The sequence below is a fragment of the Perca fluviatilis genome, chromosome 4 (assembly GCF_010015445.1).
Source record: "Perca fluviatilis chromosome 4, GENO_Pfluv_1.0, whole genome shotgun sequence".
NCBI lineage: Eukaryota > Metazoa > Chordata > Actinopteri > Perciformes > Percidae > Perca > Perca fluviatilis.
The window spans coordinates 11,641,524-11,658,964 of record NC_053115.1 but is presented as its reverse complement, the minus strand read 5'-3'; the positions used below and the strand labels follow the sequence as shown (position 1 = coordinate 11,658,964).

At 42.7% G+C, this 17,441-nt stretch overlaps 1 protein-coding gene across 2 annotated transcripts in view; it reads left to right on the top strand.

The window, feature by feature from the left end:
• The window catches only part of LOC120557709 (plexin-A1-like), a 207,587-nt gene that overhangs the window by 80,025 nt on the left and 110,121 nt on the right, over positions 1 to 17,441 (top strand). For both annotated transcript variants that reach the window (XM_039798261.1, XM_039798260.1), the window contains exon 5: positions 17,239 to 17,379. In XM_039798261.1, the coding sequence (XP_039654195.1) occupies positions 17,239 to 17,379 (141 nt within the window). The remainder of the gene's footprint in view (positions 1 to 17,238; positions 17,380 to 17,441) is intronic.

The window sequence follows — 17,441 nt, the reverse complement described above, 5'->3', positions numbered from 1 at the left end:
GAGGCTGCTTTGTCAGGGACACGGACGTAAACACAGATACTAGAGGCATTTCCTCAGATGCTGCTGGTGGCACACATTATCCTGATGCCTTTGCCATTTCTTATCAAGTGATGCTGCTGCACTGCCATCACTCTGTATGGTTGTGTGTGTTGGAATATTTTTGGTTTCACTTTCACCAGTTAAGTGACAATTGAGCCTCAGTTTGGTCAGTTTTATAGTATATCAGAGCTTTAAATGATATGAAATGTCTGGCCACTGTACATTCCATGGCATAATTAAAAAGGACTAAGGTTTGAGAGTGTTCAAGAGTTATGTATTCCCCTCATCACCTTGTTTTTAGTTTTTTTTTTTCTCAGTCCAAGTTGACTATCACCTACGAAGACACTGATGAAACAGACAGACTTGCTGGTTGGGGGAAAAAAACACTGCAGAGCAAAGATTGATCTTTCATGTCATTCTCTTTCCTTCTTTTCTGTTCCGTGTCCCCACCCTCTTCCCGATAGTATGTGACTAATGGTCTTAATCTCACTTCCTTGTCATCTGCTGTTGATGTCTTTCTATCATTCTTCTCTTCTGTGTTTTCTTGGATTCCCTCCCTCCTGGATCTACCCCATCTCCCCCTCCCCCCGCCCTCTCCTTACCTCCCCTCGCTAGAGGAATGAGAGTTGACCCAGCTGGCCACCACTTCAGACAAACTTAGCTTTCTCTCTGTGTTTGCCTTTGTCTCTTTCTCTCAAACAGACAAACCACACACACCCATTATCTGTTAGTAATTTGCAGCCTCTGATTTAAAAAGGTCTCACACTCATCACTCAGCTTTTATTCAGTTTTCTCCTTTATCATTCCTCCTTTTATCCTTCGTTTCTTTCTGTTTTTTTTTTAATGCTGCCCTTCTCTCTGTACTTTGAGCCTGTGGGACTGCTCAAAGTTCAGCTCTTTCAACACATTACAACATAATATTTTAGTTATGGTTTATTGCACTGTAAATCACGTAAACACAGCTTCTCCATGTGGGAAACAAACGCTATTTATTACAAAAGACTCACGAAAACTTACAACGTTTGCAAACAACTTGTTCCTGGTTTTCCTGGTAATGTCCCTGTTCATTTGGATGTTGCCAAATTTGCTCTTGCTAATTGTCGGACTGCTGCTCAGCCCTGGATGAACCCACAGAAACATACAGCCGTCGATTACAGCTTCTAATTGTCATAATTTGGCAGGAATGTGGTTGAACGTGGGTGGGCTGTATCATCTGGATAGCTTTGGGTGTCAAATCCACCCCCACCTCTTCCCCAGACACTACAGCCATTGGCCAGGCCCCATTGTGTTACCATGGCCACAGGCCAAACCAGAGGCGGGGCATCTGTCCTCCACCTGGTCGTACCAGCTGTGCACTGCTATGGCATGGTGTGTGTGTGTGTGTGTGTGTGTGTGTGTGTGTGTGTGTGTGTGTGTGTGTGTGTGTGTGTGTGTGTGTGTGTGTGTGTGTGTGTGTGTGTGCGTGCATGTGCGCACTCAGAGATTTGCATGCATATTTGCAGAGGAGTGTATTCCTGTGTGTTTACGTACCATAGTCTTCCTCTATCTGTGCCCTCTGTGACACTGCAGTTACATAAGACAGTGTAAAGTGGCCTCTAGTTGAGCAGTGGAGGTATTAATAGGCGTTATTTGAGTGCAGCACGCCAAACTTGCAGCCCACATATAGAAGCATAATATGTATCTATCCATCTGGGCCCAGAGGCTGGAAAGCTGTACCCACTATCTGGTACAGTGTACCACTTTTTTATTGACTAAAATGTAGCTGGTGAGTGATTTTTAATTTTTTTTACTCAGCTCAGCTCATTGGCAGTGGGACAGTATCCCATTCCTGGTTTTGTCTATTCACCTCCGCTCATTGGCCAGGAGACAAGAAATAATTTTACACTGTTATCGACCTCAACCCTTCCTCCACACGCTGCGGAGGAGGGTCTGGCAAGTCCACACAGCATTCCGTGATGAGTTAAAAAACGTGCTCTGGTTTATTGGCATTTCTTTAAACCAATCACAATCGTCATGAGCGGTGCTAAGCTCCGCACCGAGCCGCTGCAGAATAGCCTCGGAATGTGTACGTTCTTGCGAGAGAAAACTCAGATTGGACAGATAGTCTAGCTAGCTGTCTCAATTTACCATGCAGAGATCTGAGGAGCAGGTACCCATAGTTCTCATAAATCCACCGGAGTTTAAAATTCCAACACAAAGAAAGCGGAAGGTAACTGACATCGGCGAAAAGACATGCATCCGGTGGAATTTCCTGCGGCACCGGAGCAATCCCGGAAGTGGAACGTCGAGGATCTGTGTTTCCTCTATGTTGATAGCATAGTGGCGGTGCGCCACGGTAAAATTTCCCACGCCATGGTATCAGAAATAGGGCAGACGCACAACAGGGTTTCCGCTATGTACAACACGCCACCGTTCCTTCAGCTGTTTATGAAAAGTGATAAAGTCGTAGAGCCGTCTGCTCTACTGTCATTCGCTCTCTCTCTCCCCCTAGGGTGAGCAGAGCAACTGGAACAGTGACAGGACGTCATCACTCGCGAAGTCATGGAAACCAAATAAACAACAGGGCGAGTACTACTTCACTCAATAAGTGATAAACAGCGACGAAAGCCGCGGCATGAAATCCGCACTCACGCGGGTGCCGTGAAATTTGACAGCTACAGTTTATTGGAAAATAGTGTTGGGCACACTGACTTTGATGAATTTACTGTTTATCAGACCCCCGATGAGACAAGACGCTAATGTTAGCTAACGCTGCTGTGACGGTCCCTCTGCCTTTGACTCCCCGCTGCAGAACGCTGTATTAACGTGTTAAAACCGTTTTCCAGGTTAGTGGGGGGTGCATACCACTCAAAACCAACATGAAAAACATGGCTAGTAATGTTCACTCAGCGTTTAGTTTTGTTGTTAAACTGTGTGTAAAATGAGCGGTGACGTTAAATCAAACGGTACCGTCTATTTGCTGGATGGTTTCAAGGTAACGGTTGGCAGCTAACATTAGCAGATAAGCCCGTACACTGACGTCCAACCTGATTACCACAGGAGATCCTAAATTACCTGTTACCAACTGTACAAAACGTGGAAAAGGGAAGGTCAGACATTGAGCTATGACAGTATTCTTAATATTTCAAAATAGAGGAGGCTATGGTTAAAATGTTAATGTATCTTCGTCTTTTCCCTTCTATTGGCGTCACTTAATGAGTAATATCACGACTGTAAGGGATTAAATAGCGCCTGGGACTAGGTCATGTCTTGGTGTGAGCGTGCACATGGCTTGTACATCTGCTAAATGTCACCATGTATGCTCCACAGCTGTCCCTTTCCTCTCACACACACACTAAACACACTAAGTTACTACACCGTGTGTGTGTGTGTGTGTGTGTGTGTGTGTGTGTGTGTGTGTGTGTGTGTGTGTGTGTGTGTGTGTGTGTGTGTGTGTGTGTGTGTGTGTGTGTGTGTGTGTGTGTGTGTGTGTGTGTGTGTTTTAATAGGGTCCAGTTAAAGCTTTGAATGTGTGGTTTCTCTGTGACTGTAACGGCTCAGTCTCTTTTTCTCATCCTTCAGTTGTTTAATTTTTTTACTTCAGCTTGTCCTGGACTTTCCACTTTCTCTCCCTCTGTTTAATCTCTCTCTCTCTCTTGTACGTGGACACACACACACACACACACACACACACACACACACACACACACACACACACACACACACACACACACACACACACTGTCCAGTCCAGTCTTTTGGTTCTTAAATCAGTCATGCTCGTTGTATTTGGTCGGCAGCAGCCAAGACCATCCCTGTGGACCATTACAGCACACCAGGAGACTGGAATGAGCGGGCAGGGAGGGAGAGAGGAAGGAAAATGGGAACTGAGCTGAGAGATGGAGTGAGAAATAAAAATTTAAAGAGGAGAAGAATGCTGCATGAACAACACGGGGATGAAGCGATGGAAGAAAAAGCGTTGAGAGAGAGTTTCAAGCACAAAAGAATTTCGGGGAAGGCGTGAAAGTCACACTCCTCCAACTCTCATTTGTGTTCCTGTCAGTGCCAGTCTTCCCAGTTCTCCTTTTTCTCCCCTGCTCAGTTTCAGAGGTGGATTCCCCTCACCAGGCCCAAACCCAAGCCAGGGACTTTCCTCTGGCACCTCCTCAAAAAAAGAGTTAGCAATCTGGGCAAAAAAAGTGGGTGGCCTCACCTGGGGATGGAGGGACGAGGAGATAAAAGCTAAGTCAGTAGAGGAAAACATTTCATATTTTGTCTTGCCATACTGTAGGGATAGGCTTTTGGTTTCAGACAGAAACTAATGTTGTCTTTGCTTGGGTGGAGAAGAGAACTTGGCTTCTTCCAATGAAGGAAGTGGAAAAAGCAATGCTATATTACATTATGTCACACAGTCATGTACCGTAGATACTTTAGCATATTTTTAGTTTTGAAAAAGCTACCCGCCCCCTCTCCCTGTCTAGATTCGGTGCATTAATAACTTAAACCTCATCCATCAGTACATCTCTCTCCTCAGCTCTCAGCAGAGCTGAGGAGAGAGCTTCATGCCAAAGAAAACCGAGACCTTGCTCCTGGACAAACACCAATAGAGTCCAACCGTGTTAAGCTAACAGCTGAAAGCCAACCAGACCTACAGATCACATCTTACATCACCATTAAACTCAAAAGCAAGACACATATTTGGGTGTTTTTGACTCAAACCCAAAGTTCTTTTTTCTTTTCCCCCCTCCCCTGACACTATCTTGTTATGTGGAACTGACACAGCATGCATACACACACACACACACACACACACACACACACACACACACACACACACACACACACACACACACACACACACACACACACACACACACACACAGCTATCCCTGCTAACCCAACATCCTATACCTTTCCCTGCGTTTGCACTTTTGACCTACTTATACAGTGTGTAACAGACACTGAGCAAGTTTGGTGATATTGGCAAAATTATTATTGCGATAACTATCACAACATGATCTCCACTGACATCTTACGAATTTGAATAATCAAGTGTAGTGTTGAATTGAATCGTTGATTAATGAGTTAATCTTTTCAAAGGCTTTGCGACACAAACATAGCAAACTGTCTTGATGCGTTGACCTTTGAGGGAATGTTCAGCCACAGAGTGCAAAATGGAGGACTCTATTGTAGGTTATTAGCTGTTTTGTTCCTACCACTTTAAGTTACCGTCCTCTGTCAGAGTACAAACTGCTCCATTAAAAGGTCAATGGTTTGCAGACTGTAATGATGTAGGAGTCGATTGTACGAATACCTCTTTTGAATAAACTGTGTGAACTCATTGACCTGTTTACAAGGAGCTAACAAGCTTTAATTAATTAACTAACATTTAGCAAGCTAGCAATGTTAGATTTCCTTCTTCAATAAAACTTTATTGGATAGAATTATAGGGGTGAGTTACCGGTACTGTACAGAACAAATTTTACTTTCTCTTGACTGACTAGCATGTTCCTGGCTTGCTAGTGTGCTAGCCATTAGCTCTCCAGCTACCTGTGAGTAGTCCCTGCATTACCAAGCTTCTGGCACTGCTTATTTCACAAAGACTGCAGTTGAATTTTCGCTGTGCCACTTTCTGGTGTGACTGGGCCTTTAAGTCATTTATCAAACCAAAAGATCCCACGACAACATTTGCTGGCTCCGGCTTCTTAAAAGTGGCCATTTACTGCTTTTTTGTTGTTGTATGTGATCGCAAATTAAATATATTTGGGTACAAACATTAGTTTGAGCTCTGGTGAATTGTGATGGGCATTTTTCACTATTTCTTGATACTTTATAGACTAAACGAGAAGAAAAACTAAAATGAAGACCAAGAAAAGAAATAAGGGGTGTTAGAAAGTGGGTGGAGCAGTGCTTCTTACTGGAACACATTCTGAATAGTGTGCCATGCTAGCACACTGCCACTCACTGATTGAACACACACACACACACACACACACACACACACACACACACACACACACACACACAAGGTCAACCACTGCTGTAAATCGCTCTAAACCACGCTATAAAAGCTCATTTTAAACACCATCTGCATTCCTCGTTCCTTACAACTGCCAGACATTATATGTGTGTGTTCTGTCATTACTTTTCTTCCCCCTTAACCTCCTTTCATTTAAGCCACCAAGCCTCCTATTGTTACCAGCAACCTTATTCTTTAATTTAAAACATCTTCTGTGTCACCAATTGACGATGTTGTGGTCCGCTGCTTTCTGTGCTTATCTTAACTTTGTTTACGTCAACTTCTCTCTTTCTGGTCTCTCTCGGTGTTTCTTTTTCTGTCATGGGTGTCTGTGGTGTGTGTAAGAGCTGAGTAAGGTTTTTTTTCCCCCTTTACTGCTTGTGTTTTGGAAAGACAGGAAGGGGAAGATACTGTTGAGAGAAAGGGCCAGAACTCAAAGAAAAAGAAGAGGATTAAGGGGCGAAGGGAAGGAAAGTTTCAAAACAAAAATAAAGAGGAGGGGAAAGAAGTTGAAAGTGAGAAGAAAAGAAATTCGTCAGGAGAGGGTGAAATAAAAATGAAAAGATGGAGAAATGAAAGAGGCAGAGGAGAGGCAGGCATTTGTGGCCAGGAATGGTTTGGCACACATTACGCTGAGGTGTGGTTTTGGCCTGGCTCCCATTAGCCTCTTGTGTTACATCTATTACAAACATCTGCACACACCCACACACACTCTCACATGACGGTGCAGTCAAAACAGACCCATATCTTAACCACCATAGAATTCCTCCGCCATAATACTGCTCTTTCCCAAGAAAGATGGAAATCAGTCATCTCTCCCTCTCTCCCTCCTCCCTCTCTCCCTAAAAGATGCTATTAGAGGCACCAGTGGCCATGTAATAACTTTGGCTCTCCCACAGGATGGCACACTCACGCGCACACACACACACACACACACACACACACACACACACACACACACACACACACACACACACACACACACACACACACACACACACACACACACACACACACACACACACATATACCCACCTTGGTAATTACAGCTGAATATTAGGTCTTACTCGCTGTAATCCTAGTGAATGGCTGATCTAGTCAGTAAATGGTGGGTCAAGCGACGCTGCATAGAGTCACTTGATGCCTTTTTTAATGTGACTGGTTCAGATTAACTCCATACACACAAATGCACACTTGCATGAATTCAGTGCACGCAAACATTCTGCTACACATGCAAATTGATAGACTGTCTCGCACGCTTTGTATGCACACAGACTTTCTCTCACACAAACACAGCCTCCCCCACTCCTACACTCGCACTCAACACAAACACTCTACTCCCAAGCCGATCTCTTCCTGTGTTTGTATGTTCTCCACTTCTCTCTTCAAAGCCACATACACACTCCATAGATGATAGCATCTGTCCCCCCTCATTGCATTTAGCACTCTTCCCAATCTTTGTTTAGATTCCTACCTTCCTGTGTCTGATAAGACCAGCAGCTTGTAAGCATAGCTCTCGTTTACATGCAGTTTAAGTTAAGCTAATACCCCGATTTGTCAAAAGCCTTACCCCTGTTAAAGTTCTCATTACTCGGTTAACAGAGGTAGAGAACTCCTTCAGTAACCGGGGTATTCCTGCATGTATACACCTTAAACGGAGTATTAAGGTATCGGTTAATATCGGTTTAAGCGTATGCGCGTGATCCAACTGCCCCTCCCCACTCACCTGAAGTGGTTTTTGAACCGGAAATGATCATAATCCGTAAGCGCTATGAGTCGTAGTCGTTGCTTATGGTACCATACAACAAAACAGCGTTGCCCGAATCAGCGGCGGGACCATTGGCTGTCCCGCGGAGTCTGCTGCCCATCTGTTTTACTCCCCACTGAGGCAGTAGCAGAAACCGGGAGATGGCTAAACAGATTGTCCATTTTCGGCGCTGCCGATGCTTTTTCTCGTCGAAAAAGTGGAGGGACCGAGCAGCCTCCGCTGCGGCCGCTGGCTAACATTAATAATAGTTAGCTAACAAAGTTAGCTTGCTAATTCCACCCGACACTGATTACAGATATAGTGAGCCGAACAAGTTGTAAGTCATTTGGCAAGAACACTGTGCGGTGACAAGAGTATGTAAATGAAACATTAAGTTGTTAAATAAGACTAATGTAGTGGCCGTTTGGGATAATTTTTACATAGGTTAACTGGAAGAAAAAGCGTACTGTACAGGAGGTAGAGTTACTCCCATCATTCTTCCCATTCTTCCACGCTCATGTATAGGGGGAGAACTGGCATGACCCTGTTATTCACTAACCGGGGTTACCCGGTTACTGCTGTGCATGTAAAAGCATTGGCTTTGTCTCAGCGACTTGAAGGGGTTAGCAGTGGTCCAAACATGCCATTGTCACTGTGGGAATCATGTGCCAGGTTGCTTTTCTTATGTGCAAGCACCCATAGCCGTGTAAATATTAAATATAGTCTTTAAGTGTATGCATCTTTTGTATTTAACATAAATATCCTCTCAGCAGTCTTTGATGTAAATGTGTAATATTGTCTCGGTTGAAATATCCCATAAGGGATTTGTGTTGCGCCTCGATGTAAGAGGAGGTCTTTTCTCATTTGAATGGCAACACTAAAAAGGCGTTCAATTGGAAAGCTCTATCTTTGAGTCTCATCTTATTGTATATGATAATGTTGTGCTGCAATTTCTTCCCCCGTTTGCAAGACAGCTGATAAAATCAGTCATAGTAAAGCACCGCTTTAGAGGAAGTGCTTTTCACACTCGCAGCCTTGTGTGTGTGTGTGTGTAACTCCATGCAGATGATTGAGTTAGCGTGATTTAGTGTTGGTCGGAAGATGAAATGCCGCCGCCGCCGCGCCATGTCTAGCGACTCGCTACACGCACTTATCCGAGGACGGTAAGCTAAAGGCATTTAATTTGGAGGGAAAGAGGAGGGAGGAAGGAAAGGTAGAGAGGAGGAAAGGGGGGAAAAGGTACACAGGAGATGAATGAGAGAAAAGGAGAGAAATGCATTGCAAGTTCTTTTTAATTTGAGCGAGCATGAGATTTAAAAAGGCCTTAACAGTGATGAATAGGTTTAATTTTCTGTTAAAGCAGCTCACTTTCTTTCACCGTTTTTACACTGTATTGTATGCATGCATGTGCGCTAGGAGGATCATACCACATGTGGCTGGTGCCTTTTGTTCCGTTTCTCTCCTTTTTGTTTTTTTTCTTGCCTCCTCTTCCTCCACAGCCTGTTGTAGCTGTGTGTGTGTGAGTATGTGACCTTTTGTAAGCTCTGCTGGTGAAAGGCCACAGGCTCACACATGAATAACCATGGTGTAGACATGTGGGTGAATACCAAAGCCAGTCAATAAGAGCTGGCATAGCAAGTAACCTGATATGACAGAATACACTGGATTACACAGCAACATATTTGAACTCGGTGACGAGTGCTTGATGTAAGATCTTTGATTGAACCTGTCAGGTGCCGCTTCAAAACGTGCTTCATTTAAAATATACTTTTGTCACTTGTATTGTAAGATGAATAAAGTGCTCATGAAATTACATGCTGACAACCAAATCTCAACTTACCTCATACAGTAACAGATGTTTTTAAACTGAAAAATATCTAATGTAGAAACATTAGAAAGATGAAAATAGATTGCATTTCCTTTTTAATGGAGCGGTGATAATGATAGACAAGCACTTGAAAACCCATCAAGGTGTTTGCATTAGTGTCAGTAATGTGTGGTGGTGTGTGGAAAATGATTTGTTTTACCCTCTTCGCTCCCTCTCTTTCCTTCGTCTAGGTTATTTAGTCTATCATGAGCTTATGTATCTATTTCTGTGAATAGACATAAATAAACATGTAATTTTAAGAAGCTAGGACTTCTCACCATAGCAGGGCTTCCTTTTAATGCACATCCTCTCAAAAATACAAATGCTGTCAAATTTCACACCAATAAAGCCCGCTTAAACTAAAATAAAAGAGAGCCAAATTCATGATGCATCTGCTCTCCTTCCCAGACCTTAAAATAACCCGCTCCAGACACAGACACAGTGTTATGATAGCAGCTACACTGACATTCCACTGACTGTGTGTATATATACGGTATATCTATATGTGTTTGAGTGCTCGCCTACTCCATCATTGTCACCAAAGCTCTTTGTCTTTCTTGGTGCTGTTGAAGGAAAGGCTGTCTGACCCACATATGGTATAGCTTTACTCTGAGCTCTCCTATGTGTCGTGTGTGTGTGTGTGTGGGGGTGGTGGGTGGGTGGGTGGGTGGGTGTGGCTGGAATGGTGGGGGATTTGTCCCATAGATATATCAGGGCGATCACCAACTCGTGTGATGCTCCATCTGCTCCCAGCTTCTAACTTCGTCACTTCTCTCTCAAACACACACACACACACACACACACACACACACACACACACACACACACACACACACACACACACACACACACACACACACACACACACACACACACACACAGTCATTGGAGCTATGGGAGAAAAATAAGTTTAAATTAAGTCTCTTTTTGCCAGATAAAACAACTTATGTGATGTTCTCAATTCACTAACAATGCACTGCAGCAGTATGCGAGAGAATGAATGTAGTACTATCCACTATACCTTACCTGTGTGTGTGTGTGTGTGTGTGTGTGTGTGTGTGTGTGTGTGTGTGGTGTGTCTTTGAGAGTACAGGCTCATGTGCTAGTGGCCCTGTCCTCTTAAACTTCTGTAATTAACTAAATGCCCTGAAACGTACGCATGCACACAATTTGGTGAATTTGTTTTGTGTCTTGTCGCGCTCAAGTTCTGCCAAACTCACCAAGCGATAGGAAGTGATTTCAGCCCCTTTATCTGAAACCCCTGCTGCAGAAAACACAGCTTAAAGAGGGACAAAGAGGATATAGGGGACGTTGACATCGAGCTGTGATTAGTTAGTCTCCCCTGAGCCCAATATGATGTGTATGATTGTTTTAGGAGTCTATTTGGCTGTGTGAATTGATCCCAGACACAATGATGTTGTAAGGTGTCAGTAAGGTCAGGGTTAAGATGAAAGTTGGATACATTTGTGATAGGTATATCAGCTAAGATGGAAATTTCTCTTGAAAAGTAGTAATGATAATACTAACTTTTGAGCTTTCAATCATATTACACCATCTGTATTATCATATGGATGATGTTTGCCCATTTGTCATGAAATTATAATTGTTCGTTTTTCCACTTTTTTGGAAAGATTAACAATTTTCTATTTTTTTTTCACTTTAAGAACTTCTCGTCCGCATTGACTTAAAAGCTCAGCATCAAAGTTCATTTAACTCTCACCACACTGTCCATTTAGTAGCTATTCTGGAGCTTTCGTTCATATGACATGATCTTTAACGGTAGAAAAAATGCCTCCTGGATAAAAATAAATCCTGTCACTGATATACATTACAATACACAAGATCACCCAGATACTAGAGCCCACGAATACCAAGTATTGCCATCTGTTGTTCACTCCTTCACCCACTCCATCACTCCTTCCCACAGTCCAATGACTGAAGGACCCTGACACCTTTCTCTCCTCTAGTCATGTACCACTTGCTGCTTTTCTTCATTTGCTTTTTTCCCCGAGGAAGGCCACACTGAATTCCCCACTTCAAACACACACACACACACACACACACACACACACACACACACACACACACACACACACACACGGGGCCCCTTCCACATCAAAGTCAGGAATGTGGGGCCTGCTACCATTATGCATGGGTAGACCTAGTTATGTCAAGTTTACCCCTCTATAAGGGTGTGTGTGTGTGTGTGTGTGTGTGTGTGTGTGTGTGTGTGTGTGTGTGAGAGAGAGATATGTGTGAGAGAGAGATATGTGTGATGTGTGTTCCTACATGCTACAAGTTAGCCAAGTATGCTTTGTGGTCACACATCTACAAATCTGCTTTGAAATGTCAAAGCCATTACTGGAGCTACGTATATGCTCTTGCTGGCTCTCAGTCAGACCTGGGAACACCCGGACCATTTCATTGTGTTCCGTTCCATGAGCTGCTAATTCATTTTCTTGGAGTCTTTGAAGTCCCTCCTTAACTCCTCTTTTATTGATTTTACTTCCCATCCTTTATTTAAATTTACGGCGTAAAGCAGTATTTCTATACAGTATGTTTCTTCTTCTTCTCTTTCACCCTTCTTTAGCTCCTTCAGTTCTTCTTCACTCCCTCACTCTCTTCACTTGTCCTCCTTTTTGTTTCCTACCTCTCTTTTTTTCCCCTACCTCTCTTTCGTCCCGTAGTACGTCATACAGCAACAGAGGACACACAGTTGACAATCTCTGTCTCTTTCTGCCTCTCAGTCTCTCACTTTCATGTACACATGCTCCATCAGTTGTCACTTTCGACTATGACAGGCATCATTCTCATTGACGTGCCACCGTCTTATCGCCCAACTCTCTCACCTTCATACCGCCAGCCTCCCTATCGACAGCTAGCTATCCTTTGTGTCTATCAGAGCTAACCAGGCCTGCCTGGCACAGATAAAACTCGGCATCAGGGGATTTTGGGTGGCTCGTTGGGTTTAGGGAGGTGTTAATGCACAGAGAACAGATTTTTTATATATATATATATATAAAAAAATCTGTTCTCTCTGCATGAAAAACGGGCCATTTTATAGGGATGCACTAGAAGTTATTCCACAACGTGTTTCACTCATTTACCAAATTAGATATCACAGTCCATTATTTTCGAGATTGTGGGGCCACTTCTCTCCAGATAGCACAGTTGTAGTGGAAAACACAAGTTAATTAATAACTTCTCTTTTCATTTCCATCTGACAAACATTTACAAAAACAGGAGGGAATAGTTGTAGGTAATGGAAGATCTTGGAGTAGCAGTTATAAACAGCCAGGATTTGAGTTTTACATCAGAGCCATTGAAAGACTTGGGGCCCTATTTTAACGATCTGAAACTCAAGTATCAAACGCCAAACGCAAGAAGCTTTGTGGGCGGATCTCGGGCGCTGTTGCTATTATACCGGCGGGATGAATGACTCTTGCGCCAGATGCAAATCTAAAATGGGTTGGTCTGAAGTAGCTACATTACTCATAGGTTTGGGCGTAACGTGCAATAAACCAATCAGAGCGTTATCTCACATTCCCCTTAAAAGCAGGCGCGCTTGTTCCATGGCGGATTGCTATTATAATGGCGGATTTGCTAGGCGCACGCTCTTAATACATCCATGGGCGCACAGCCAAGGAGACAGACGTTTGCTATTGATTTTTCTTTTTGACAAAATGTAAATAAAGAAATGTCACAAAAACATACTTTCCGATGTTTTGGGCTCACTCTCACTGAATCAGGAGGTTATGAATGCATGGTGATATTTTTGCAATGTAGTCTTAACATTAGACCAAGATTACCTCACTATAGACGATGCAGCTCTTCTGTCTCTCCTCTCCCGTGCTGCTGCTGGGGCATTTGGGTCAAGTGGCATCGGCACATGCAGTTCAACATCAACATCTCCTTAAGTCCTCTAATATTTCCTCATTTATGTCATCAACACATTCATGGAAATGTTGTGTAAAACAAGGTCATATTTTCCATTGTATTTATGCATGGTTTGCAAAAATGGGAACTGCTGGGTCCGTGAGATGAGAGAAGCAAAGTGTGTTCGCGGTGTGCACACTCTACATCACGGCCAAGCATGCGCCCTTAAAATAGCATCTGAGTAACGCTCCACTGACTTTAGACTAGGTTTTTCCTGGTCTGTGTCGGAATTGTTTTCTGAAACTGCAAAATAGCACCAGGGAACGTTTGCGCCACAACACGCCTCCTCTTTTTGCTGAACCGCCCCCAGGAGCGCAAGTTCATTCCCTAATTTACCGACGTAAGTCTGTGGAGGGAAAAGTCCGCTGTGCGTCGGGTGCAAAATAGGAATGATACATGCATCGGTGTACAAGATAGGGCCCAAGAACTATAATTTTTCCTACTGTAATTATTCATCTGCTATTCTTTGCATGTGGCTTTGCATATCCTAATTTTTCCACACTCTTAAACACTCTGCTTTGTTTTCGTCCTCTCCTCCATCTTTCTATGCTTTTCTACGTCCTTACTTAAGACGGTGCCTCTAATGTGTTTGAAGTCTGTTAATGTTACATTACGCATGTTGACAAGAGAGTAGAGATGGGCTTTTCCTGAAAACACAAGCACAGCAACATTCTATGAATCCATCCATCAACCACTTAGCGGAAAGCTAAGCAATACAGAGGAGACAGTGAGAGAGCAGCAGTAGGGGCTCCAATCATCACTGACTATTGCATTGATTTCTTGACATAGTTAACTTAACACTCATGCTCACACACATTCACATAGAGCTGTGCATGTCTACGCATTGTAAACATAAACCTGTGAATTTATACAGATTTGTGCATGTTAATACACTACATGTGCTTGTAGATAACTATGAAAACCTACACACACATGCACAGGCATGCAAGCTTGCATGCACACGTACATGATTGTACACACATTTGTACACTTCTAGAATAAGCTCTTAACCCTCCTTAACGTACAGCTCCCCCTCTTAACCTGATTATTAGATTCTAGTGCTTGTTTCCCAGGCACAGTAACTCAGTTTGATTCAATTAGATAAATGTTATCCATCCATCCATCCATCCATCCATCCATCAGTTTGTTCTATATTCCATAGTCCCTTGTTCTCTCCTTTCTTTCCATATTCTCTGGACACTCTTGGCTGCAGCGCCTGTGGAATAAATTGATTTGAGACGATTTATTACCTGTTGTTTTCACACGTCACCCACTATCACTCGCCCACTCTTCTGTTTTCTCTCTTTCTCACCTTTCTCACTCTCCCCACACTTTGCTTTTAATGTTAATACTGTAAATGTGGTGCATCCTCAGAGAGCGGGAAATGGAAGGGAGAGAATAAAAAGTGTCTCAAGTCTCAGGGAAAAACTTAGATTAAGTAATGTGCAAAATCGACACCAAGTGTTTGAGTCCCTGTTTCTAAAGTGATTCCGGAATAAATGGACAAAGTGAGATCCACTATGAACAGTCGTTTGTACATTTGGGATTTTGCAGACTGGAAGATGCACAGAGCTACACACAGATGGACCAAAACAGAAGATAGAAAGCCTGACAGAAAGACAGACTTTTATTCTCTGGATTATTGTGTGTGTCAAACCAGTCAAGGCTGAACGGTCATTAGCCAGTGAACTGGACTTGTGTGACTGGTACAGAGATAGATGTGTCTGCAAGCTGAAATGGTCTTATTTTTGAGAGAGAGAGAGAGAGAGAGAGAGAGAGAGAGAGAGAGAGATGCCTTCACCTTTGTGTGTGTCAGCCATCAGTTTTCCTTATTCTGGTTGGCTGTGTTTAAAAACTATGTTGCTATGTGTGTGTTTGTGTGTTTGTGTGTGCTCATCTAGATCTGAACCATCAGTGAATGAAATGTATCTTTTGTTTACGGGCCCATTATCTAGATAATAACATCAATATTTCCCTCTTCTCCAATGCTTCATCACAGCCTTATGAGCTCTTTCTCTCTCTCCATCTTTCTTGGCCCCCTTTCTCTGGCGCATACACACACACACACACACACAGGCAGTGAGAGATAATGGGATTGTTGCCCCTGTTTTCTTTTGGTGAGATTGTAAATAAATTCTTTCATCGCAAAGTGTGCACTCAGTGTCCACTCGTGCAAAACTGTTTGTGTGTGTGCATGTACATATCTATCAACACACATATTACCGTATGCATATCTATCATCATGTGTTTGTGTGTGTGTATGCCTGTGTCTGTTTTTTTCTTATCATATTTCATCTATCTGAGTGTGAAGCCATTTGTGTGTGTGTGTGTGTGTGTGTGTGTTCAGTATCATTTTCCAGCTAGTCATTGCCTACTGTCTCTTCCTTGTCACAGTGGGCTGATAGCAGTGCGAGTCGACAAAGCTCAGTAATGGAGAGCTGATACTTGGCCTCCCCCCCTGTCGCTCTGCACTTTTCATTTGCTGCCCGAGATGACTTTGGCTCATAGCCATCCCCAGCCAGCCAATCTGCTATCTTGTATCTGCACCATTACTTTCCATATCTGGGCAAATGATTCGCCAAAGCTCACAAAGAAAATTGTAGCATACGCACACTAATTTGTGTACGCTCTTGCTCGCTTGTACTGTTAAATACAGGTGTATTGGATGGTTAAGTTTTCATTGAAATCCAAAGATAGTGTCTCACTGTAATTCTCTCTGGGCTTCATAGAGGACCACAATGTTTTCATACATACTACTTTGTGACATTTATTCAGTTTTAAAAGTGTTTTTATTAGTTCCTCCCAGGTGCTGAATAGAGCTGTTTTTTCTACAGTTGTTATAACACCATTACCCAGTCAATAATGTTCCTCTCCAAGCATATACCCCTGTAATCATGTCTGTGTTCACAATAATGATACTATATTCAATACTGCTATTCACACAGCCCTTCAATCAAGCTGTTGGGTCTGTAAAGCAGGCTCTTTCCAAAATGTTGATAATTTCACACTGCCTACCACTATAATAATAACCACCTGTTACTGCTGAAGTAAATGCAGACCATATTCCCAGCTGGAGAAACATACACAGAGACTACAGTGTGCGTTTCAACTTTGGTTTGGTAGAAAATGTGCAATGTGAGTTTGTTTTGAGTTTGTTGGATATGATGTGAGCAACTTACAAGTTGAAAATGTTTAACACTGTGTTCTGGCTTTTATCAAGCAACATGTAGACACTCCTCTATCTCAGACATTCCTCTGCCATGAAAGTTTTTACTGTAAAGCTGCTGGTCATAGGTGCTGTACAAGGAATTGTTTACTCAGACTTGAAATGTTGCCTAATAAATGTTAATCTTGTAGAAATTGTTATCAAAATATTAATGCAAATACAATACTGTATATCGCTCTGCTCTACATAATTTAAAAATTAACATGAACAGTTCTTGGTTAGATAATGCCTGATAAAACCTTTCAAAATACACTAATTGGTGCAGGATCATAGTTCTACTTGTATATCTTGTTATGATTTGATACTATAAATAAAATTGAATTGAAATCGAGTAACACTTTGAATATGTTAAAGTACTTTTGAAAGATTCTTATAAGAGTTTGGAGTATTTATGAGTATTTGTTCTCTTTTATTTTTCTCTGTAGATCTTGGTAAACTCTGTGAGTCCCAACCGTCCAGCGGTGCTCTACGAGAAGGTGACTGTAAGCGAGGGAGGAAGTCCCTTACTGAGAGACATGCTGTTCAGCCCAGACCAGCAGTACATCTACACGCTGACTGACCGACAGGTGAGTTCAGTGTTGGAAATGCACACACAAATATGCACAAATTAAGACATGCATGAACACAA